This window comes from Onychomys torridus, chromosome 17, assembly GCF_903995425.1.
Source record: "Onychomys torridus chromosome 17, mOncTor1.1, whole genome shotgun sequence".
Taxonomy (NCBI): domain Eukaryota; kingdom Metazoa; phylum Chordata; class Mammalia; order Rodentia; family Cricetidae; genus Onychomys; species Onychomys torridus.
In genome coordinates, this window is record NC_050459.1 from 16,738,130 (window position 1) to 16,763,372 (window position 25,243).

General features: G+C 42.7%; 1 protein-coding gene across 1 annotated transcript; it reads right to left on the reverse strand.

The window, feature by feature from the left end:
• Window positions 1-465: 465 nt before the first annotated feature.
• Nek3 (NIMA related kinase 3) lies at window positions 466-25,243 on the reverse strand. Its single transcript, XM_036166593.1, has 16 exons — window positions 25,169-25,243; window positions 22,025-22,195; window positions 21,041-21,134; window positions 20,856-20,953; window positions 19,253-19,336; window positions 16,828-16,895; window positions 16,656-16,742; window positions 15,458-15,512; window positions 11,612-11,812; window positions 10,153-10,225; window positions 8,074-8,123; window positions 6,205-6,307; window positions 5,040-5,189; window positions 4,153-4,287; window positions 1,805-1,928; window positions 466-1,278 (listed from the first exon to the last, which is right to left on the reverse strand). Exons 1-16 carry the CDS (start codon window positions 25,205-25,207, stop codon window positions 1,173-1,175), a joined length of 1,638 nt encoding a protein of 545 aa, XP_036022486.1. The 5' UTR covers window positions 25,208-25,243; the 3' UTR covers window positions 466-1,172.

Below are 25,243 nucleotides of genomic sequence, written 5' to 3' on the forward strand. Positions count from 1 at the left end.
CTGTAGCACACCATGCTGAAGTCATGTACTCCCTGAGAGGACATGATGAGGATGGGGCTTACCTTTGTGAAGAACATGGGACATGCCCAAACTGAGGATGAAAACAAAACACCTAACCAGCACTCCCCCAAAATGGCAAAGGAAGACAGGGAAACTGCCAGAGATCATGGGAGGCTCACACTGACCACAAGGCTGAGCACAGGGAGAGACACAGGTCGGGTGGGAATTTGCACAGCCTTTGCATGTTAAGATAGACAGAAGCTGGGCTGTGGTGTGGCTATGGCAGATTACTTGCCTTGCATTCATAAGGTCCTGGGTTTGATCCCCAGCACTGAAAAAAAAGGGAGGAGAGTTAAGTCGTTAAAAGCTACTCACAGTACATATTTCAGCAGATCCTGGTAAGTGATGACTATAATTTCTACCCACTCTTCATCATATGGGGTGGGGAGAAGCCAGTTTCTCCACTGGGGAAAGATTCTCCCTTCTCTAAAGTGTCACAGCATTAAATGAGGTAATACATGATGGGGTCCAGGATCCAGCATGGATGTGCATGGTACCCCACGTCATTCCACAGCACGTGCTAGTTTCTGACATTCGTCACACCTCTTTGGCCATGGTCCTGCCTCAGGTCCAGGACTGCAATCTTCTGGGAAGCTCTAGAGCGCATCCAGTCATCTCAGGGCTGGCCCCTGACCTCTGAGGAACATTTAAAGCCTATGAGGAACATTTAACCACATGCTAATGGGTACAGATCACTGGAAATCATCTTGAAGCATCCCCAAACTGGGTATTATTGAAAAACAGCACACACTTAATGTCACGATGTAATATATTTAGGTCCTTAACCCCTTAGCAAAGGTAAGAGTGTTACATAGTAGCCATGGATAATAACACATGGGTGGCTAGAACTGTCTTGGTTCCTATGAGGTAGGCATTGTTATTCTCATTGTATAGTTGAGAAAATTAGGGATCGAGGAAGTTAAATCATTTCCTATTATCACACCCAGGGTTCACCAGGAGGCTAGCAGTCCACCGGAATGCAAGGCACACAGCATCGCTAGACCTCCCTTGTGTTAAAAAAAAACTCACAAGGGCTCTGGGTTGTTTTTTAAGTTTGTGGTACATTTCCTGTCTTCATTTCGTTTCCGGTCATCAGCACTTCCCCCACAGGCTTAGGCACGTTCTCCGAGGAGTTTCCCATCACATACGTCCTGCCATCCCACCTGCTTCTGGAGCTCTGACACCCAATCAGGGTTTTCATCATCTTCCTCAAAGTCCCTGTGGAAAATGGTTTGGATGATAAGCCTCTGAATCAGGGGATGGTTTGTACTTCTTGATGGGTTCAATGCAGAATTCTACCATATCCTATTTTAATTTTTGAAAACTCAATTCCATAAGGTAATTGAGTAGAGAAAAAAAATGTTAGTTCTCCCCAAAAAAGTGCCACTTAACACTTTGAGCATTAATGTTTAAAAAGACCCTAATGCATTGTAAAATGAAAGCCAGATATATCTGCACACACATCTAATCCCAACACCCGAAAGCTGATGCAGGAGGAATCTAAGTGTCTTGAAACTCAGAAACAAAAACGGGTCTGGGCTGAAAAAATACTATGTGCAGGATTCAGCCAGGAAGTCACAGTAAAATGTCAGCACTACCCAGCTTACAGGAGCAAACAGAAGGGCTTGTTTAGGATGGAAAGTAGTATAGCTATTACTAAGTCTGAAATTATTGTGGCGTGATGGGGCGTGCGCACACAGGCTCCATTCCCCAATGAGAGCAGTCTAGGTCTATTACAACGTACGTGTCTTCTTCATCCAGCCGTGGTTCAAATCTCTCTGGATCCAAAAGGACAGACTCAAGATCACCATCAACACTGTCTGATGCTGTTTCTTCAGAAAGGGGACCTTTCAAGAAGCCTTCTGTACCTTCAGGGGAATAGCAACAGAAAGTATGACAGTCTACCTGTTTGTTTTCAAATAGGATCTCACTAAGATGCCCAGGCTGGACTTGCTCTCCTGGGCTGCTCTTCATCACAGGCCCAAATGTTAGGACTACAGGGCAGAGCCACAGAGCCTGGGGAAACCAGCCAATTTAAACAGCATTTACTCGTCATGATTTGGGAAGAAAACAGACCCTGGAAGTAGCAGAATGTGGATTAAGTTTTAAAGCAACACTTTCTCCAAGAGAGGTGGGGAAATACACTAAAAATTTCTAACATAAGAAATCTATATTATAGTCTGAGCAATTTGGAGAGATTCTGTCTCAGGACAAATAATAAAAAAGAGCTAAGTCGTTAGCTCAAGGCCTTATGCATGCTAGACAGAGCACACCACTGCTGGGCTAGACACCAGCTCTCTTTTTCTTTTTATCATAACATATTATTAGCCACTCGATAAACATTCATCAAATAAATAAATATAACTCAATCTCTTGCAACACCATCAAAAACTGCCATGCCATTATAGGCCCTACTTGATATGACTCATCTCATATTTTAATTAAGCAAGGAGTGGGGGTGGGGTGGGGGGATGGGAGGAGTGGAAGGAGGGGAGGCTGCAGTCAGGATGTATTGTATGAGAGAAGAATAAATACAGACACATAAAATAAGCAAGAAGAGTTAGCATTTGAATTATCCAAGTTATATGCATACATATGCAATCCTTACATGCGGTACTCTGGCCTGAAGACCCAAGGACAATATTATAAATGGTTGTTCTGTCTAATAAGTTTAGTGAAAATATGTTTTAAAAATTAAATCCTGGGAGGTGGTGGTGGCTCATACCTTTAATACCAGTACTTGGGAGGCAGAGGCAGGTGGATCTCTGAGTTCAAGACCAACCTGGTCTACAAAAAAAGTGAGTTCCAGGGCAGCCAGGGCTACACAGAGGAACCCTATAATTGAATATATTCAATATAATAGAATTTAAAGAAAATTTGAAGCTGGGCATGGTGGCTTTAATCCCAGTACTACAGAGGCAGAGGCAGAGGCAGGTGGAACTCTGTGAGTTTGAGGCCAGCCTGGGCTACAGAGTGAATTCCCGATCAGCCAGGGCTACACAGAAAAACCCTGTCTTGGAAAATCAAAAAGAAAAGAAACTTTGAGGTTTGAGGTTGTCCCTAAGTCAACTGTATATTTCCACTGGCAAAAAGGGCTGTTGCTGGGCTACAGATACAGTGTATCATGCACAACAGCATGACCCCAGCACCACTAACCATTTAAAAATGACTCTTTTTCAAACACAGCAGTATTGTGATTGTTAAACTAAGAAATCAAGGAATAGAAATATAGTATCTGTATGGGAAATTTTAAACACAGATTAAGACTGACCATAAATGATTCAAGAAAATCTTTACAATTTTGGAACTTCAAAGATTTATTTATCTTTTTTATGTGTATGTGTGTATGCCCACACTTACACATGTACCACACATGTGCCTGTGCACCAAAAGAGTGTATTGGATCCTTTAGAAATAAAGTTGCCCCATGGGTGCTGGGAACCGAACCCTGGTCCTCTCAAATGCAGGGCGCTCTTAACTGCTGAGCCATCTTTCCTGGGCCAGCTTTACAAAGAAGAAAGATGGGGTTATTATTTAAAGTGTGCAGCTCCAGCTTTGCAAAGAAACAGACTTTAGAGACTGGTTACACAATCACGTGCATGAGTGTAAAACTGCTGAACTGTATACTCGGGGAGTATTAAGATGGGGGCCTGGAGTGGGGTGGCTCAGCAGTTAAGAACACTTGCCATTCTTCCAGAGGACCCGAGTTTGGTTCCCAGCACCCACACGGTGGCTCACAACCGCCTATTAACTCCAGCTCCAGGGGATCGGACGCCCTCTTCTGGTCTCCCTGGGCACCTGTACACAAGTGGCACACACTCACACAGACACATGAAAAACAAATCTTTAAAAACATTCATTAAGATGATCAATTGTGTTCATATTTTACCGTATTTTTAAAAGTCAAAGGGTTGGGGATGTAGCTCAGTGGTAGAGCGCTTGCCTAGCAAGCACGAGGCCCTGGGTTCGGTCCTCAGCTCCAGCAAAAAATATAAAAATAAATAAATAAATAAATAAATAAATAAATAAATAAATAAATAAATAAAATAAAAGTCAAAGGATCCTTATGACCATATAATGGGCGAACATTACCTGGTCTATATATTGTGTATGTTTGAAATGCCAGGCTGAGATCAGCATCCTTCAGCATTGACAACAAGGTCTCAGGGGGTTCTCTGAGCCACTGCTTACGGGCATGATTTTCACTGTACTTTATTACAGAACCACCTATTTGTAAAGAGAGACATTAGTACCAGGCTCTAAAAAGAAAAAAAAAAAAAGAATTTCCAGCATCTTTCTTTCATATATTAAGCAAAGTTATGATTATATTTGACACTCAGTGAAAATCTAGTTCACTCACCTACTACATGAGGAGCACCAAATGTCCACTGCAGAGTGCTATAAACTATAACCCCAGCATGGTGAATTCCACTAGAGAGTGTTCAGTCTAGCTATGCTCTTCCCTGTATATCCATGGGCTCCAAGTTTTTGGATCTAAGATATTTTTTAAAAGTGAAGTCTGGAGGTTGAGAGATGGCTCAGTTGTTAAGAACATGTGTTGCTCAATTATGAGGACCAGAGTTCAGATCCTGGCACCCACACTGGAAAACTCACAAATGCCTGTAACTCCAGCTCCAAGGGATCTGACACCCTCTTCTGGATTCATACATATATGCACATATAGAGTCTCTGCCTTTCTCTCTGTGTCTCTCTCTGTGTGCCTCTCTGTCTCTCACACACACAAAATTAAAATTAAAAAAATAAAAATTAAACCTGTATTAAACATATTCACATATGCACATAAACAGTGCAGTGTGACAACTATTTACACAGTATTTATGTTGTCTTATGTACAAGTGGTCTAGAAATTAAAGTATGTAGGAGGATACAGGTGTTACATGCATTTTCCATGAGGCACCTGAGCATGCATGAACTTTGGTATCTGAACCCAGACCCTAAGGAAAAATGGAGGTGCTGACCTCTGTCTTCCTCTGCCGTGAAACTGGAGGTAAGGATGGGTGCTTCTTCCAACGCTGCTAGAGCTGAACTGGGGACACGGCTCTCCCACTGCTGCCTGTGAGGGCTTGCTGGAGTGGCACTCCCCTGGTGCTCTGACGGACTGCCTGATTCTCAAATGTGGAAAAGGAGGGTCAACAGCATCATTCTGTCTATTCATCCATATCTACATGTACTCTAACAAGGAAGAAGTATTTCTTGTCTCTTTCAAAATCAGATGTAAAAGAGTCCTGTCCAGTCTTAGGAACAAAGGAAATATCAGCAAAAGTCTTGAAATGAGATCATGCAAAATGATAGCTCAATTCAGAATGAACCGTCAAAGTGGCTGTGTTAAAATATGGTATCGTTGCCAGGCGGTGGTGGCGCACGCCTTTAATCCCAGCACTCCGGAGGTAGAGCCAGGTGGATCTCTGTGAGTTCAAGGCCAGCCTGGTCTACAGAGTGAGTTCCAGGAAAGGCACAAAGCTACACAGAGAAACCCTGTCTTGAAAAGCCAAATAATAACAATAATAATAAATAATAATAATAATAATTAATATGGGTATCGTTACTTTTGCCTGATGTACAGGAATGAAACTCCCAAGGACTCATGCACACGGAGTTAGCTACACTTCTAATGACTCACTAATAAGCCCCTTCCCTCCCTACTTCTTTTTTATTGTGTTGTGCGCTGAGGTTTTTACCCAGAGACTCAGTATGAGAGCATGAACTCTATTACCAAACCACACCCCCAGCCCTTAGTCTCTCTCTCTCTTGTAAAAAACAGTACGTTATTAGGTATTTTGCCTGTATATATGTCTGTGCCCACAGAGGTCAGAAGAAGGCACCAGATTCTCTGGAACTGGAGTTTCCGACACTTGTGGGCTGCTGTGTGGGTTCTGGAAATTGAACCCAGGTCCTCTGGAGGCATAGCCAGGGCTCTTAACCATGGAGCCATCTCTTCAGACCTTAATGTCTCTTTTTTTAAAAAAAAACCAAAATATTTCTCTAATATAAGTCCTGGATGATCAATAAATACCCACCTGCCTACTTGCTAATGACACCCAAGAGCAAGTAAGGTGAACATTGGTATTCACTCACAGTCCCCAACCCCCTGCGTAAGTAATGACCATAAATTGAGTCACTCACCCGGACTTCCTCTGGCTACTCCCCTCGATGCACTTCCAGCTGAGCTTGTATGAGTGCTTCCCAATTCAGCATGGCTACACTTTCTATCCTGTTCTTCCTTTCGCTTTATAAAAGATTTTAAAATAATGATTAAATAACATCTGTATTTCTACAGAAATGCAAACAAATATGCAATCCGCTATTTTAATTATAAAGTAAAAAGCAATGCACTAAAAACATGAAGTCATAGAAACCCAAATACAGACATATTAAGAGTCATATATATTATATACTCGTGCATATGAATAACAGTTTGCTCATATACATGTATACTAATAGCCATGTATGCCAGTAGCCATTATAGGATGGATATGTGTGTGTGTGTGTGTGTGTGTGTGTGTGTGTGTGTGTGTGTGTAAATAATTTTTGTCATACAATATATCTGATCATGGCTCCCTCTCTCCTATCTCATTCCAGATCCTCCTCCCTGCCTCCTTATACACTTAACTTCATCATGTTCTCATACTCTCTCTCTCTATCTCTAGCTAGCTAGCTAGCTAGCTAGCTAGCTAGCTATCTCCATCCATCCATCCATCCATCCATCCATCCATCCATCCATCCATCTCTGCTTGCTGCTGAGAGAATCAACTCCAGCAAATTGTTCTCTGACCACCATACCACAGCATGTGACCCTACCTCCAATAATTAAATAAATGTAATAAAACAAATTTTAAAATGGGTTGTACACATGGGTCTCTGAGTATTCATTCCAAAGTCTCCCACCCCAGTCATATCAAACTCTATTATAGCACCGGGCGGTGGTGATGTGTGCCTTTAATTCCAGCACCCAGGAGGCAGAGGCAGGTGGATCTCTGTGAGTTCAAGGCCAGCCTGGTTTACAAAGGGAGTTCCAGGACAGCCAGGGCTACACATAGAAACCCTGTCTTGAATACCCACCCACCACCCTCCAAAAAAAAAAAAAAAACATCAAGAAAAGCAACCTGGGAACATGTGTAGTCATCCGCTCCCTATCCCATTCCTCATCCAGCTTTTGCTGATACTGAGCAGACACACAGTCCATTGCAGACAGCCATTTTCCTCTTAGCTCATCTGAACTTTTAAAAAGTGATTTATAGCCAGGCGGTGGTGATGCACACCTTTAATCCCAGCACTCGAGAGGCAGAAGCAGGTGGAATTCTGTGAGTTCGAGGCCAGCCTGGTCTCCAAAGTGATTTCCAGGAAAGGCGCAAAGCTACACAGAGAAACCCTGTCTCAAAAAACAAACAAAGATCCAGCTGTAGAGCATTTTCTTAATTAGTGATTGATGGGGGAGGGTCCAGCCCATTGAGGGTGGTACCATCCCTTAGGCTGATATCCTAGATTGAATGTAAGACGCAGAAAGGAGAAAGCAGGTCCAGCTCTCGCTTCCAGGGCCTCAAGTGAGCCACGATCCACAATACGTGTCCCGTGTCCTGTGTTGTGGTCCCCCAACCCCACTTCCTTTAGTTACTTTTGTCAAGTACTTTGTCATAGTAAGGAGAAAAGCATACACACATACACACACACACACACACACACACACACACACACACACACACACACACAATGATAAAAGCCAAACTCAAACAAAACGCCTGGACTGGAGGCAAGACTGAGTTCTGTCATATCTAGATTGATACCACTGCCATCGGCAATTAAAAATGGGAACAAAGGATAAATGAAGGTCTGCAGGGCTCAGCAGGTGGTACAGGGCAACAGCTCCTTGCTGCATCAAAAGGTGAAGGACAACTTAGCTGGAGGGGCGAGGCCACATCCCAAAACCTCACAGCATGTCAGAACACCTGATGCTCACGGGATGCATGCTTCACAATTCCATTTTAAAGCACTTACCATGGCATTTGCTTCATCTCCCGGGGCTATCCTGACTCCGCTGGGGTCTGCTGAGAGAGGTCGGAGAAAGCACAGGAAGGCTCGTCTGACTAAATTCTAGCATAGACTCTCCCCTGTGTTTTGTGTGTTGAGAAAGGCCCTCACTATGTAGCCCAGGCACTCTGATCATCTGTCCTCAGCCTCTCCAACACTGGCATTCCTGGTGGCTGACAAATAAGGATTTTAAAGATACTGGACTGCATGCAGGGCAGTGGTGGCACACGCCTGTAATCCCAGCACTCAGGAGGCAGAAACCCTGTCTCGAAAAAACCAAAAAATAAAAAAATGCCACTTACCATGGCATTTGCTTCCTGCCCTACACCTTTCACAGTGTTTCTCTGGTGGTCTGTGTGGACATCACCGTGATAGAGAACTCCACACAGGGTTGGCTATGCACAGTGCCCCAGCTGGGAGTGAGCTACACTTAACTCTTCCCTTCTTCTCATACCTGTTATCTCTATTGGACTTCTTTAGAAGGAAGTCATTGATGAAAGAAAAAAAATGCTACATGATGCACCTGAGACAATCGATACGCCAACACTGACTGACCACTACCACTCAAAGCCACAGTTCTCCGTAGAAAAGGCTCTGCCTTTGAAAAATTAGTTTGCACAAGGTCCATCAGAAACTTGGGGATAAAGCTGGCTATAATATTAGTGTTGTATTTTCATGGTTAGAAGATCCCTATAACCTAACCGATAATAAGCCAAAGTGGATAAGATGCTAAATTACAAAACAGACATTCTCTCATCACTGAACTTCCACACTAGGTTCTTCTTAGTCCCTGAAAGTTAAAAGTACAACACTGAGGTGGGAAAAACTTGCAGTAATAAAATTGATGTTGTGAAGGATTTACTTCCTTATGAAATATTAAATTCCACACAGTAGAATTTAGCTAAGGAGCGCGGCCTCTGATATGACTGGAAGGTAAGGATCATGCTAAGCAGTCTTGTTAGCGACTGTAGGAAAGAAAATTCCATACCACAGCTGAAGTTTAGGGTTGTGAGAAAGTTTCCGATATTGTTTCACTAGAATTGACCTCTAATTAGGCTCCATTCCATAACAAAAGGAGACGACCCAGACTTAGAACCCGCCCTTAGGCTTACCCCCATAACAAAGAACATGCCTCTAACAGGAGGCACAGGGTGACAACCAGAATTCAGTCTGCCATTAAGTCCCCAGTGCTCTTTTTTAAAGACTTTTTTTTTTTTTTTTTTTTTGAGCTGAGGATCGAACCCAGGGCCTTGCGCTTGCTAGGTGAGCGCTCTACCACTGAGCTAAATCCCCAACCCAAGTCCCCAGTGCTCTTACCAGGAAAAGCATCATTCTGCCAGGTGGGCAAGATGTCCCTGGGTAGCAACTATTCAAAAGGAACAACACGGGCGTACTTAAAGAATTCTGGCATTTATCTTCGGTGTGCCAATCTCTCATCTGCCCAGGTGGCCAGAATTATAGTCTCTTGTCTCTGTTTAAACTGTTCAGAGTGTGACCTGAGGCTGGGACCCGAAAGGGTTAAGGATGACTGCTTATGTGGAATGTGTAGATGGAAGGTCCATAGACGCTGGTAATAGTCATGTACTATTATTAAAGAACTTCTTTTTCCTTTATTAATCTCTGAGTGCGTGGAGTGATTCCTCACTGGGAAAGCATATTAATTCTATGACAGTATAAGAGCTGAAGAAAATTATGTCTGAAGTAGCAAAAAAATTATTTGAAGGCTATCTCTGGTAACTAATAACTTGAAAATTACATTTTCTTTCTTTCTTTCTTTTTTTCTTTCTTTCTTTCTTTTTTTCAAGACAGGGTTTCTCTGTGTTACAGCTCTGGCTGGCTTGGAACTCACTCCATAGATCAGGCTGGCCTTGAACTCACAGAGATTCCCCCTGTCTCTGCCTCCCAAACTCACAGAGATCTGCCCGTCTTTGTCTCCTGAGTGCTGGGATTAAAGACATGTGCCACCACTGCCTAGCAAAAACTATATTTTTATTTTATGATACTTTAAAAAACACATTTGAAAATTAAGCTTCCCAAAATTCTTACCCCTTTTTTTCAGTTTCTTGGGCTCAGATATTTTGGTTTCATCCAGTATCTGCTCTCCATATTCTCTGATGATCTGAAATTTAAAGATGTGAAAAACACTTTTCTATACCCCAAGCAGGTCTTGAACTTATGATCCTGCTGTCTTAGCCCACATAGCAGGGATTACTCACCTGCATACCCAGACCCAGGTAAAGAAAGACAATTTCCTTTAGACACACTGTAACATCACCCAGACCCAGGTAAAGAAAGACAATTTCCTTTAGACACACTGTAACATCATATAATTATCAATGCTCTTCAACACAACAGCACTTCCAGGTGGAAAATAAAAATGCCATGTCGGGATTTAGCTCAGTGGAAAAGTGCTTGCCTAGCAAGCACGAGGCTCTGGGTTAGATCCTCAGCTTAAAAAAAAAAAAAAAAGGCATGTCAAAGCAAATGTCAGGAGATGCGTATAATCCTAGCTACTTGGGAGGCTAAGGCAGGCCTGCCAATTTGAAGCCAGTGTCGACCCCAAAACCACACCCCAAGTTTGGTCCTTAGCAAGAAACTTAGGGGGCAGGGGAGCCAACTAACATTATAATTTAAATGTTACATAGTTTAAACTGTATCTGTTTTATGTGTCTAGAAAAAGACCTGGAGGGACTAGGGAACTGAATGACAGCCTGATCTCAAAATGATCATTAGACTCCACCTACCGTCAGTGAAGCCCTAAGCTTAACCCCAGTACAGGGAAGTATAACAGTTACTGGAGGAAGCAGCAGGAAGGGGAAGAGGGAGGAGAAGTTTAACCATCTTAAATACACTTCTGAATTATGTGAGTTTTTACAAGCATGTATAATGAGTAAATTATGCTTGAGAGATAACCATTTTAGGGCCAGTGGGATAGCTCAATAGTTAAAAGCACCTGCTTGCTGTGGATGTCGCTCTATATAAATAAAATGCTGATTGGCCAGTAGCCAGGCAGGAAGTATAGGTAGGACAAGCAGAGAAGAGAATTCTGGGAACTGGAAGGCTGAGGCAGAGAGATGCTGCCAGTCACTGCCATGACAAGTGAGATGTAAGGTACCAGTAAGCCACAAGCCACGTGGCAACTTATAGACTAATAGAAATGGGTTAATTTAAAACTAGATAACAAGAAGCCTGCCATGGCTATACAGTTTGTAAGTAATATAAGTCTCTGTGTGTTTACTTGGTTGGGTCTGAGCGGCTGCAGGACTGGTGGGTGAGAAAGATTTGTCCTGACTCTGGACTAGGCAGGACCAGAAAAACTCTAACTACACCTGCTGCCAAGCCTGATAACCTGAATTTGATCACTGGACCCATTAAAGATGGAAGGAGAGAGCCAAGTTGTCCTCTGACATCTCCATGCACACCATGGTACACCCATGCCCACCTCCAGATAAGTTAAAAAGAAATGATGCCATGTTAGAGGCAACGAGGGACACTCTTGCCATACCTCGGGGGGTAAGCACTTCAGGACCAGCGGAGCTAAACTGCCTCTGCAAAGCAGGGTGGTAGCGGAGGGACGCTGCGGAGGGTTCCTTTTCAACATCTGCTTGACGAGACACTGAAGCTTATAGGAGTACAGGGCTGGCAGGGGGTGGATGGGCCCCTGACATATTTTCAGAATAAGATGTTTCCAACTATTTGCCTGAAACTGAAAAGTAAAAGTGAGCCTTTAAGATCATATACATGTAAAGAAAACATAGAAATAAGAAATGTCATCTACAGCCAAGCACCAGGCCATGCTCCAGAAGTCCAGTCGAAATGAGGGAAGAGGGATTATATGAGCGAGGGGGGTCAAGATCATGATGGGGAAATCTACAGAGACAACTGAACCAAGCTCCGACAGCTGTGGAATCTGCATGGGACCGGACTGGGCCCACTGCATACAGGAGACAGCTGTGTAGCTTGTTCTATTTGAGGGGCCCCTGGCAGTGGGATCAGGATCTATCCCTGGTGTGTGACTGGCTTTCTGGAGCCCATTACCTATGGTGGGGTACCTTGCTCACCCTTGATGCAGGGGGGAGGGGCTTGGTCCTGCCTCAACTGAATGTACCAGGCTTTGCTGACTCCCCATGGAAGGCCTTACCCTTTAGGAGGAAGGGATGGTGGGGGGGGGGGGGGGCGGGGAGGGAGCGGGATGAGGGATGAGAGGGGGATCTGTGGTTGGTATGTAAAATGAATAGAAAAATTTCTTAAATTTAAAAAAGAAATAAGAAATATCAGCTGAAGTAAATTCATATTTTCATAAGTTATGTTCATTTTGGAAAGGCACCTGCTGTCAGGTTCCTTCCTTCTATAGTTGTCCTTAAGGACAATTCACAGCCTCATGTGCTTTGGAGGAAGGTGGACATGAACATTGCAGCCTTCCATGTGGAGACCCAGTGTCTATCAGTGTCTGCTCTGGGTACCAAATCAGTGCTGGCCTGGCATGCGCAAACTCAGGGTGGCATCAGCAAAACAGTGATGCCCAACTTGGGACACACTTCAGAATCATCATCTGGTTTACAAACACAAATTCAAGACCTCTTTAGAGATCCTGCTCAGGATTTTAAAAGTTCTTTAAGTTGTTTTTGTTGTTGTTTTTGTTCTTTGTTTGTTTGTTTTTTGAGACAAAGTTTCTCTGTGTAGCTTTTTACGCCTTTCCTGGGACTTGGTAGCCCAGGCTGGCATCAAACTCACAGAGATCTGCCTGCCTCTGCCTCCCAAGTGCTGGGATTAAAGGCCTGTGCGACCACCACCCAGCAATGTTTTTTTTCAACATGTTTATTTTTTAAAGATTTTGTTTTTAGTGTGTGTGTGTGTGTGTGTGTGAGAGAGAGAGAGAGAGAGAGAGAGACAGAGAGAGAGAGAGAGAAAGAGAGACAGAGACAGACAGAGAGACAGAGAGAATATTCAGGTGCCCACAGGGACCAAAGGTGTTAAACCACCAAGCACTGGAGTTAGAGACAGTTGTGAGCCTCCACCTGGGTGCTGGGAACTGAACTTGAGCCCTCTGCAAGACCATCAATTGCTCTTAACCACTGGATTGTCTCTCCACTCCTCCCCCATGTTTATGTCACTGGCACTCTCAGACTATTTTGGGGGTCTTCTCTGTCGGGTTGGCCTTGTCCCCCACGTGTACCACCAGACCCAGCTCTGTAAGCTGTAAAGCTGGCACTAGGGATCACTTCTTTTTTTTATTTTTTTAAAGATTTATTTATTTATTATGTATACGGAAGAGGGCGCCAGATCTCATTACAAATGGTTGTGAGCCACCATGTGGGTGCTGGGAATTGAACTCAGGACCTCTGGAAGAGCAGTCAGCGCTCTTAACCTCTGAGCCATCTCTCCAGCCCCAGGGTCACTTCTATTCCAGGGAGATGCTTGGGCTGAATTACTTTCACGTCAGGTGCTGAGGGGACATTTTCTGTCCCAACCACCTCGTGAGCTGTATGCTCTCAAGCAGACAGGTTTGATACACAGATGAACGACTTATTTCTATGAAAGTGAAGACCTAACTGGGGACAGCTTTGATTGCTACTTTATGTGATCAGCTACCACCAAACAGGCAACTTCCACCAAACAGGCAACTGCCACCAAACAGGCAACTACCACTAAACAGGCAACTGCCACCAAATAGGCAACTGCCACCAAACAGGCAACTGCCACCAAATGAGTAACTACCACCAAATGAGTAAGGTCACAATCCTGAGATGGAGTTGGGGAGAGACAGAGAAGAAATGTAAATATAGCACTCATATATAAGATTCTCAAAAAACATTAATTTAAAAAAAAAAAAGCTAGTTAAGGTTAGCTTTTGTCAACCATAAACAAGAGCCACCAGGTAAAAGAGGAACTGTCTCCACCAATCTGGTTTGTACACAAGTCTACGTTGTGTTTCCTTGGTCCGTGGTTGATATGAGAGAGCCCAGCAAAGTTCCTCCATGGCCGTGCCCTGGCTTCCCTGGACGATGGGCTGTAACTGTAAAATGAAATAAACCCTTTCCTCCCAAACTTGGTTTTGGTTAGTGCTTTATCACAGCGACGAAACATAACTAATACACTAAGTGTAAACGAGTCCATGACCCACAACTGAACTCCTCAGGACACACATTAACAGTTGGAACCAGGGACTCTTAACCATCGTACGTTTACCTATGTCCACACCGACATTATTTACAATAGAAAGAACACATGAACAACCCAGCTACCCCATGAACAGGTAAGACAGTAATCAAACAGTGCACACACACAGGGATATTACTCAGTCAGAAAAAGGAATGGAAGTCTGACCCCTGCTATAACCCAGAAAGCAAAGTGAACCAGGCAGAAAAGGACAAGTAGGTGCTGGAGAGATGGCTCAGAGCTTAAGACCCGTATATGGTTCACAACCATCTGTAACTCCAGTTCTGGACTATGTAACACCCTCTACTGACTTCCCTGGGCACCAGGCACACATGTGGTGCAAATACATGCAGGCGAAACACTCATATACATGAAATAGAATAAATGAATCTTTTTTTTTGTTTTGTTTTGTTTTGTTTTTCGAGATAGGGTTTCTCTGTGTAGCTTTGGAGCCTGTCCTGGACTAGCTCTGTAGACCAGGCTGGCCTCGAACTCACAGAGATCTACCTGCTTCTGCCTCCCAAATGCTGGGATTACAGGCGTGCGCCACCACTGCCCAGCCTTTTTGTTTTGTTTTGTTTTGTTTTGTTTTTGGAAATGCATCTTTTTAAAAAAGGATACTGTAGAATTGTGTTACATGAAATATATATAATATACAAATTCAAAGAGACAGAAAGATCAGAAGTTATCTCAAGCTGGAGAAGAAAGGAATATAGAGCAATGATTTCCTAGGCACAGTTTCTGTTTTGTGTGATGGAAAAGCCCCACAAACAGACAGTAGTATCAGGACATAATATCATGAATATAATAAATCAATATAATTAATGTAACTAATGAATATCATAAATATAGTTATTGAATTAAAACTGTGAAATGTAATCAATGAACACCACAAATGTAATTAATATCTTGAATGTAACTCATGCCACTGAATTGTGAACTTAAAAATGGTTACAATGGCAAATATTATGTTCATTTAAAAAAAAGAAGAAGAAAATCTACATATAGAATCACAGCCTCTAAAGGACACAGACCTACAACAAGGCTCAACACAAAGATAACAATAGGGACAAATGGGAACTTTGTAACAAATTCTTGGGGGGGGGGGAGTGAACCCCAGTTCAAATCTGGCACATCCCTCAGGCTTTAGCAGGACATGACAAATGGCCCTTTGGTCTGGCACCATACTTACTGGATGCTTCAGAGCGCAGAGTTCATACAGAATGCATCCCAAGGACCAGATGTCACTAGAAACATGAAGAGACAGCATAGCAACAACTACGTTTTACATAACCGAGGCGATACAAGCATTTTTTCTCTTATTTTTATTATACGTAAATTATTTTTGTATCTTAGTACTCTGTTGTGTATGTGTACCACATTTTCATTATTCAGTCAACTATTGAAGGACATTTAGGTTGTCTGCATTTCCTAGCTACTGTGAATAGAGCAGCAATAAACATGGCTGAGCAAGTGTCTGTAGAGCAGGATTTCTAGTCCTTGGGACATAAGCCAATGAGTGGTGTAGCTGGATCACATGATAAATTTATTTTGTTTTCTTCTGTAAGTTTCAGATCTCACATTTAGGTCTTTGATCCATTCGAGTTAGTTTATGTTCAAGGTGATAGATATGGGTCTGATTTCATTCTTTTGCATGTGGACATCCAGCTTTCCCAAGCATCAGTTGTGGAAGGTGTTACCTTTTCTCCAGCGTGTGTTTTTGACATCCTTGTCAAATATTAAGTAGCTGAAGTTATATGTACTCATGTTTGGGTTTTCAACTTTGTTCCGCATGTTTGTGCCAGTACTGTATTGTTTTTGTTATTCTAATGTGGCTTAAGATCTGGAATTGTAATCCTTCTAACATTGTTCTTTTTGTTCAGGATTGTTTTGGGTACTGGGGTCTTTTGTGATTCCCTCTGAATTTTAAGATAGTTTTCCCTATTTCTGTAAAGAATGAGATGGGGATTTTAATTTGTATTTCATTAAATCTGTAAATAACTTTTGGCAAAACAATCAGTTTTTACAATATTAGTTCTACCAATCCATGAACATGGTATGTCTTTCCATTTTTCTGATGTCTTTATCTCTTCGGAGGTTTAAAAAGTTTTTATTGCTTTAATCCCAGCACTCAGAAGGCAGAGCCAGGCAGATCTCTGTGAGTTCAAGGCCAGTATAGTCTATACAGCGAGATCCAGAACAGGCACCAAAACTACACAGAGGAAACCCTGTCTCAAAAAAACAAACAAACAAAAAGTTTTCATTGCAGAGGTCCTTTGCTTCCTTGGTTAGGAAGCGCCATGCATCTGCACCAGATTCCAGCTTCAGTCTGCAGGGTAGAGACCCTCCCACCAAATGGCCAACCTTATCCAAAGAAGGATACTACTCACCTCTTATTATTATAAGGCAGGTTTTCCCAAATTTCTGGTGGCACATAGTAAGGTGTTCCCACGTATGTACACGCAAAGGCCATGGGACTGAAACCACAGAAAGGCAATGATTCTGAAGCTCTTCTGAAAATGGCTGTTCCCATCTCTGTCGCTGAGTAGGGCAGATACATACCTGGAGAGAAGACGGGCGGAGCCAAAATCCCCCAGTTTCACTTTTCCACTTTGGGTAAGGAAGACATTCTACATTGAAAAAGAAGAACGTGGATTATGTCTTGATCATCCCAGCATAAGGAAGAGGTCTCCTGAGCAGCTTTCAATGCCTGCTGATGGTGGAGATAAGGTAGAGATACTGACAGCTGGGTCCCAGAGAGAACGAAAAACTAGCAATGTCCCCTGTTCAAAGAGCTGCACACTCGCCTGCCTGGGGATTCGGGATGACCGCTCTGAAGTCTAACATGCAGATGTCAGGTGGCATCAGGTCTGATCAGTGGAAGCCTGTGCCGGTGACTTGGTGGCTGGGGCAGGTGTTGCCTACTTCCTCCCTGAGAACACACGCATTTATCGGGTGGACATTAAAAGGGCTTCATTCACACAGACTTCAAAAGAGATTTTAAATCCTTTTTCACATACAGGATTTTATTTGGTTAGGATAAATTCTAGGTCAAAGGGTGTAAAGTTCTACTTAGGATAAGTAAAACTGTAAGATCTACCACATGGAGCCAGGCCTGGTGGCACACACCTTTAATCCCAGCAATTGGAAGGCAGAAGCAAGTGGATCTCTGTCAGTTCGAGGCCAGCATGATCTACAGAGTGAGTTCCAGATTTGTTACATAGAGAAACCCTGTCTCAGGAAAAAAAAAAAAAAAATCTATGGCAAGGCTGACATGGTAACACACATCTTCAATGGGAGGCAGGAGGTAAAACTCTTTAAGTTAGAGGCCAGTCTGATCTACATAATGAGTTCTAGGACAGCAGGACTACATAGTGAGACCCTATCTTAAAGCAAACAAAACCAAAAGAAATCTATTGTACATGGTGGTGACCATGGTTAATATACAATTTTTTTTTTTTTTTTTTTTTTTTTTTTTTTTTTTTGAGACAGGGTTTCTCTGTGTAGCCTTAGCTGTCCTGGAACTCTCTCTGTAAACTAGGCTGGCCTCAAACTCACAGAGATCCAGCTACCTCTGCCTCCTGAGGGTTGGGATTAAAAGCATGCCCCACCACTGCCTGGCAATACATGATATTCTTGAGAATTACTAAATAAGAAGATTTTATTTATTTTTATGGGGTATTGATTTGACTCAGGTGGTCTGTGCTGGCCTCAAACTAGAAATCCTTCTGCCTTGGCCTCCCAGGGGCTGGGATCACAGGCAGATACCACCATGTCTGGTTGAAGAGTAGGTATTAAATGTTCAGAAGGGGAAGGGACTGGAGGGATAGCTCAATGGTTAAGAGCACTTTCTGTTCTTCCAGAGGACCTGGGTTTGGTTCCCAGGACACATATCAGGTGGCTCACAACCATCTGTAACTCTAGCTCCAGGGAATCTAAAGCCCAGGCTTTCTTGGGCATCTATACTTTCTCATGCACGGTACACATGTATATGCACATGCACACACCCACATCCCCACACACACACTTAAAATAATAAAAATAAATCTAAAAAAGTAAATAAGATTATAGACATATTAATTAACATTTTTTTGTTCTTGTTTTGTTTTTTCGAGACAGGGTTTCTCTGTGTAGCTTTGCACCTTTCCTGGAACTTGCTTTGGAGACCAGGCTGGGCTCGAACTCACAAAGATCCACCTGGCTCTGCCTCCCAGTGCTGGGATTAAAGGCATGCGCCGCCACCGCCGCCACCACCACCACCACCACCCGGCTAATTAACATTTCTTAATCATGTTAGAATGTGCATACCTGGGTTGGGGATTTAGCTCAGTGGTAGAGCACTTGCCTGGCAAGCACAAGGCCCTGGGTTTGATCCTCAGCTCAAAAAAAAAAAAAAAAATTGGAAAAAAAAAATGTGCATACTTGTATGTATATTAAAACACATTGTCAGAGGTTAAGAGCGCTGCTTGCTCTCCCAAAGGCCCTGAGTTCAATTCCCAGCAACCACATGGTGGCTCACAACCATCTGTATTGAGATCTGGTGCCCTCTTCTGGCCTGCGGGGATATGTGCAGACAGAACACTGTATACATAATAAATAAATAAATCTTTAAAAAAAGAAAGAAAAAAAAAACATTGTATACTATAAATATATAAAATTGTATCAATTTTACTTCAATAAGGTAAGGGTACTTTGTGTTTTCTTTTGTGTTTTTGAGACAGGGTTTCTCTGTGTAGCCATGACTATCTTGGAACTCACTCTGTAGACTGGCTACAAAATCAGAGATCCACCTGCCTCTGCCTCCCAAGTGCAGGCACTACCACACCTGGCTAAATTTTTTTAACTAAAAGAGTAAATATAAAAAATATTAGATTGGCAAAATTTTCTAAACTAAACTAAATAGAATGTCCCAAAAGAAACAATAATAGGAAAAAAGACAATGAAGCTGTTTTCTTTTTACCCCAGACCCCAAAATGCCTATACTCACTTTGGACTTGATATCTCTGTGTAACACCCGTTTCTTGTGAATGTGATTTACTCCAAGACAAATTTGTATAAACCAGTTAAGTATCTGTAAGAAAAAAGTATACATAGGATTTAGGGTTGGAGGTAATTGTGATAAAAATATACTATATAAAGGTCTAAAAGAATTAATAAAAAATGCAGTAACTAGCTGATGTCAACTCAAATTCTGAGGAATCACCTCTAGGCCTTATTTTACCAGGATTGTAAAAGTGAATTCTTAACTCATAAAAATTATACAGTTCAACTAAAATTCAGTATTATTTGAAGAAATTCAGAAACCTGATTCCCGTGTTTTGTCATCTTATGTATGATCCAGATGTATATTTTAATGAAATGTCTACCATATTTTCCTTCTTCTTTTCAACGGAATGTAACTTTCTTTTTTTGTGTCTATCTGGAAGGTAAGAGAGTCTGTGTCCCAGAGTGGCCTCAAACTTGTTATGTCATCAAGGATGGCTTTGAACTTCTGAACCTTTTGCCTCTGCCTCCCAAATACTGCGATTACAGGCATGCATCACCAAACCTAGTTTATATAATACGGGGGATGGACCCCAGGACTTTGTGAATACTGAGCAAATGCTCTACCACCGAACTATATGTGCATCTCTAAGTATTACTTATTTAATTTTCTTTTTCTTCTTTTTATTTTTTTTAATTAATTTATTTATTTATTTATATTTTTTGGTTTTTCGAGACAGGGTTTCTCTGTGTAGCTTTTGAGGCTGTCCTGGATCTCGCTCTGTAGACTAGGCTGGCCTCGAACTCACAAAGATCCGCCTGGCTCTGCTTCCAGAGTGCTGGGATTAAAGGCGTGCACCACCGCCCGGCTCTTCTATTTTTTTAGATAGATTCTCACTGTGTACCCCAGGAACTCCAATTAAGAAAATGCTCCCATAAGATTAGGCTGTAGGCAAGCCTGTAGAACATTTTCTTAATTATTGATTGATGTGGGAGAGCCTATCCCATTTTGGGTTGCTAGTCCTGGGTTCTATAAGACAGCAGGCTGAGCAAGCCAGTAAGCAGCACCCCTCCATGGCCTCTGCACCAGCTTCTGCCTCTAGGTTTCAACCCTGTCTGTGTTCCTGTCCTAACTTCCTCCAATGAAATATAAATGAAAGCCAAATAAACCCTCTCTTCCCTAAGTTGCTTTTGGTCGCGGTGTTTCATCACAGCAACAGGAACTGTAAGAGTCGCCTGAGGAAATCAGTAACACTGACCTTGAAAAGACTGGCTTCTCACTAGGCCAGGGGATTACAGATGTCCATGTTTTAATCATAATTTATACAAAGCTTAGGGGGTAATTTGCTTCTGAGCTTAGAAACTATGTAAGTCAGTTTCTTTTTTTTTTTTTTAAAGATTTTTTTTTTTTAGATGTATTTATTTATTATGTATACAGTGTTCTGCCTGCACGCATCCCTACACACCAGAAGAGGGTACCAGATCTCATTACTGATGGTTGTGAGCCACCATGTGGTTGCTGGGAATTGAACTCAGGTCCTCTGGAAGAGCAGCCAGTGCTCTTAACCTCTGAGCCATCTTGCCAGCCCTGTAAGTCAGTTTCTTACCGTATCTTCAGGAAGTAACTTTCCTTTTTGCTGTTTAATCTTCTGCATTAGATCCCCGCCATCACAATACTCCATCACGATGTACAGGTGCCCTTCCGCTGAAACACACAGGAGACTCCTTAGGATGCCATAGCTGCTAAAACTTAAGTCCAGGTGTGAGCACATCTGGGTGTATTCATATTTACCTTCAAATGCTTCTTTAAAGGCCACAATATTGGGGTGCTTCATTTTTGCCAGCAGAATGGCCTCTTTCCTAGAATTCTGCGTCTCAGAGAAAGACTAAAAAGAAAAATAAATAATTAGAAATTCAATGCTAAATTTTAAAATACCCTCAAACTAATATTTTGTACAGTTTTATATGAGACGTCAATGCTACACGCTGGTTTGTAAATCTACTGCGGCTCAAGCTTTCAAACTCTGAAACAAAATATGTGGTGACTTTTTGATTACGGCTATGTTGTATGCTTGGGCTGACCAAGCTTGGGTTGTATTGGAGCATACTTTTTTTTTCCTTACACATACAGAATGTAAACTAATTTTCATATGTACTTGGACTGGTGATGTGGCTCAGTGTTAGAGCCCTCCCCCAGCAATGCTAAAGGCCCAGGGTTTGATTCCCCACAACCACCACCAAAACCAAGAACAAATCTGCCTAGGCATCCGCTGATTGGATGGCCAGTGTTCTACTGACAACACCATATAAAGACACTCAAAGAAAAACCAAAGTTTTCATTGCAACAAACTCTAAGCACCCTTTCATTGGTCCCTCAGCCCAGATGAAAAATACACAAAGAAGAACATCAATTAAATTTCCCAAACCACTCATTCAAAACTTATTCAAGGGTGAAATTCTAAACGACTTAGAATCAAAAAGTACTATGGAGCCTGGATGCAGAGCCCAGTACCTGACTACTTTTGGCTGATTTTTCACAATGCTGATATACAAAATTGGAAATTGTTATCACTGAGATCAATCAGTACATTTTGACTAATTCTCTGTTCATTTTACTAGACTAAGAACCGAATAGACTACATCAAGCCTTTGTAAAGCTCATGAATAAACTGATTACATATTTACGGGAGAGTAAATGACACATTAAACCCCAAGAACTTTCTCTATATAGTAGGCTGTATGCTCACTTTTAATTCGAGCTGTTCCTGTTAGTTACCTGGAGAAGTCTTACTTCCTTCATGGCAAACTTCTGATCGCTGCTTTCCTGCCGAACCAAGAGGGCCCGGCCGAAGGTGCCTTGGCCAATCACTCTCAGGACTGTGTAATCGTCCATGCTGGGCATCCACAGCGGGGCTCCACTCCTGCCTTCACCACTGGATCTCCCAAACTATATTTAAAAAACAGAATCAGTTGGGAATTTCTTTTTAAAATGCAAAGCTAATTCAAAGTAGCTATAGTCATCTTTTTCCTTTTTGGTTTCTGGAGACAGGGTTTCTCTGTGTTGTTTTGGTGCCTGTGCTAGATCTTGCTCTATAGACCAGGCTGGTCGCTGGCCTCGAACTTAGAGATCAGTCTGGCTCTGCCTCCCAAGTGCTGGGATTAAAAGTGTGTGCCACCTGCTCTTCCAGAGGACCTGAGTTCAATTCCCAGCATCTACAGAGCAGCTCACAACTACCTGTAACAACTCCAGTTCCAAGGGATCCAACACCCTCCTACAGACAAATCAACATATATATATATATATTTTAAGGGGGTTGGGGATTTAGCTTCAGTGGTAGGGTGCTTGCCTAGCAAGCGCAAGGCCCTGGGTTCTGTCCTCAGCTCTGAAAAAAAACAAAAACAAACAAACAAACAAACAAAAAACAACAACCACATGGTGGCTCACAACCATCTGTAATGAGATCTGGTGCCCTCTTCTGGCCTGCAGGCACACATGCTGTATACATAATAAATAAATAAACCTTAAAAAAAAAAAAAAAAAGTGTGTGCCACCACCGCCTGGCTATAGTCATCTTGTCGAAAAGCCATGTTTAAGATTTAATTTGCCAAAATAACATCTTGTCAATACAATATTCTTTCAGTAATGAAGTTAGGCAGCATAACTGATGTTTTTAAAAAGTTTAAAATGTGTAGTAGGCTGAGGCATTTGGATAGTAAGATAATGTTCTGGTGAATTATCCCCATCCTGAAGTTTGGAGAATGAAAAAAAAAAAAAAAAATAGCAAGATGTATTGTTTTAGCAGTGATTTTTTTTTTTTTTTTTAAATCCAATCAAGTTTCCCAAGACATATCTGTCAGGGTCTCACAAGCTGCCTTCATGTAAATTACCAAAAAGTATAACATAAGCAAACATAATAAATTACTTCCACAGTGACGAGGCTTTATGGTAATTTTCTCTAAGTTTCTTGTTTTGTTGTCTAGGTTGTCCATCTGTACTTAAATATCAACCATTTCCCTTCTTTTGCTTCTTCCCTTAAAATTTTGTTGCTGGATTTTTATCTTTAGGGTGATGAATGGTCTGTCTCCTAACGGTTTTAAAGAACACAGTCCTATCTGCATAGCAGAAGAATCCCTTTCGGGTCACAGCCTCTCGGGTCACAGCGTTAATGGACTGGCTGAAAAAGGGCACACGGACCAGACCAAAGCCGGGACTCCGACAGCAGAAAAGGTGAGAAAATGATGAAGTGCAGTAAGGCAATGGCCACGGGGAAAATAGGAAGGAAAGAAAGAACAATTCACTTATCTTCGATAACAGAGTCATGGGAACAAATAGAGAAGAGAGAGGGCTCTGGTGTGAACTGAATAATGGTAATACTCAGTTCTCAGAGAGGAAGTTAAGGCCTCAACGTCCTGTGTGCAGCCTCTGGTTTTTAAGTATGGGAGTGTGGCTGGGGAAGGTGAAACAGGAGAAAAGGAAGGCATGTCCTATTTTGGACCTACTGAGCAGGAGGTACTTAGGACTCAAATGGGCTATTTAAACACAGTCTGACTTCAAAGTCTCCATACGAAAGCAGCAGGATTTTTAATACACCTTTGCTGGCACATACACTACACAAGAAGCAATTATGATTATAAGCATGTGTTAAAGGTTCTGGACTAGATTGGGGGGGTAAGAAGCTAAATGGAGAGGACTACATTTAGAGGCGATACACTGTTTACATCACAGGAAAAATGCTGGAATGAATTTACTTGATGTTTTACAAAGCTAAAATGGTGTTTTACTTTTTTATTTGTTTAAACCACACACAACAAGTTGTAAACTATAGAGCACAAAAGGTAATGCAAACCCCACAGATCGAATCCTACGGGGGGGGGGGGGGGGGGCGGTAAAGCTTCCTATCTGTAGCTGATGAACACCTTTAATATTAGCACTTGGGAGGCTGAGGCAAGATGATGGCCATGGGTTCCAGGCCAGCCGGGGGTACATGGTGAGACACTGTCTCAAAACTAACCCAACAACTATGCTGTCTTCCTGGTTGTGTTCCAGTCCATCACAGATTTGCCAGGAGACTACAGCAGACTACAGCAATAAATCCTCCCTATAACCGAATCCTTGTATTGTTTCCAGAAGACACTTGGGCACAAGTCACAGGCCTATGACAGTCAGGAGGCAGAAATCATAGGCAGGAGCCACTAAGTCGGAGATCACCCTGTCTACACAGTGTACACAGTGAGTTCCAGGCCAGCCAGGGCTACAAATGAGGACCCTTCCCGCCTCCCTCCGCCCCCCCCCCCACTGCACCACCACCACCACCCCACCCCAATAAAACTACAAGAAAACAACCAAGTCCTTCATAGCTTAACTGGCCTCCGGTTTCGATCGCTGTTTTGCCGTTTCTTGTGCTTGAGGACTTTAACCTATACGACTGAATTTGACTGATGAGCAACAAGGCTTTCCTTGGCTGAAACCACATTTGTATTTTTAAATCTCCATGTGCTTAATACCCAAAAACGCAGGCCTGAATAGACTGGGTGTGGCGAAAGTGGATTGGTTCCTTCCCATGTTTATAATCAAATACCCATTTAATAATAAAAATAAATTTAAAGAAATAGAAAAAAAAAAAGCTAAAGTGATTTGCCAGTGTCCAGAAGCAGGGTTAGGGGGTCACTGTCCAGGCTGTTTAGGTAGGGATCCCTGGGCACACATCCTGGATTCTCACTCTTTACTCCGTCAAGACCCGCCCGCCGCTGCTCCGCACCAGCAGCACCAGCAGACGGGCGGCGCGCATGCGCGCCCCGAGACCCGAGCCCCAGGCGCGGAGCCTACCGCGGCGGAGCGCTGTGCGCACGTTTCCCTGTCGCCCCGCAGCGGGCGTGCGCCTACCGGTGGCTTAGGACCCCGCCGAGAGGCCCCACCCACCCGTTTCTCCAAGTTGCAGGCCGGGACCGCTCTCCTCATCCACCTCCCAGCAGCGCACGGCACTCCTACACCGGG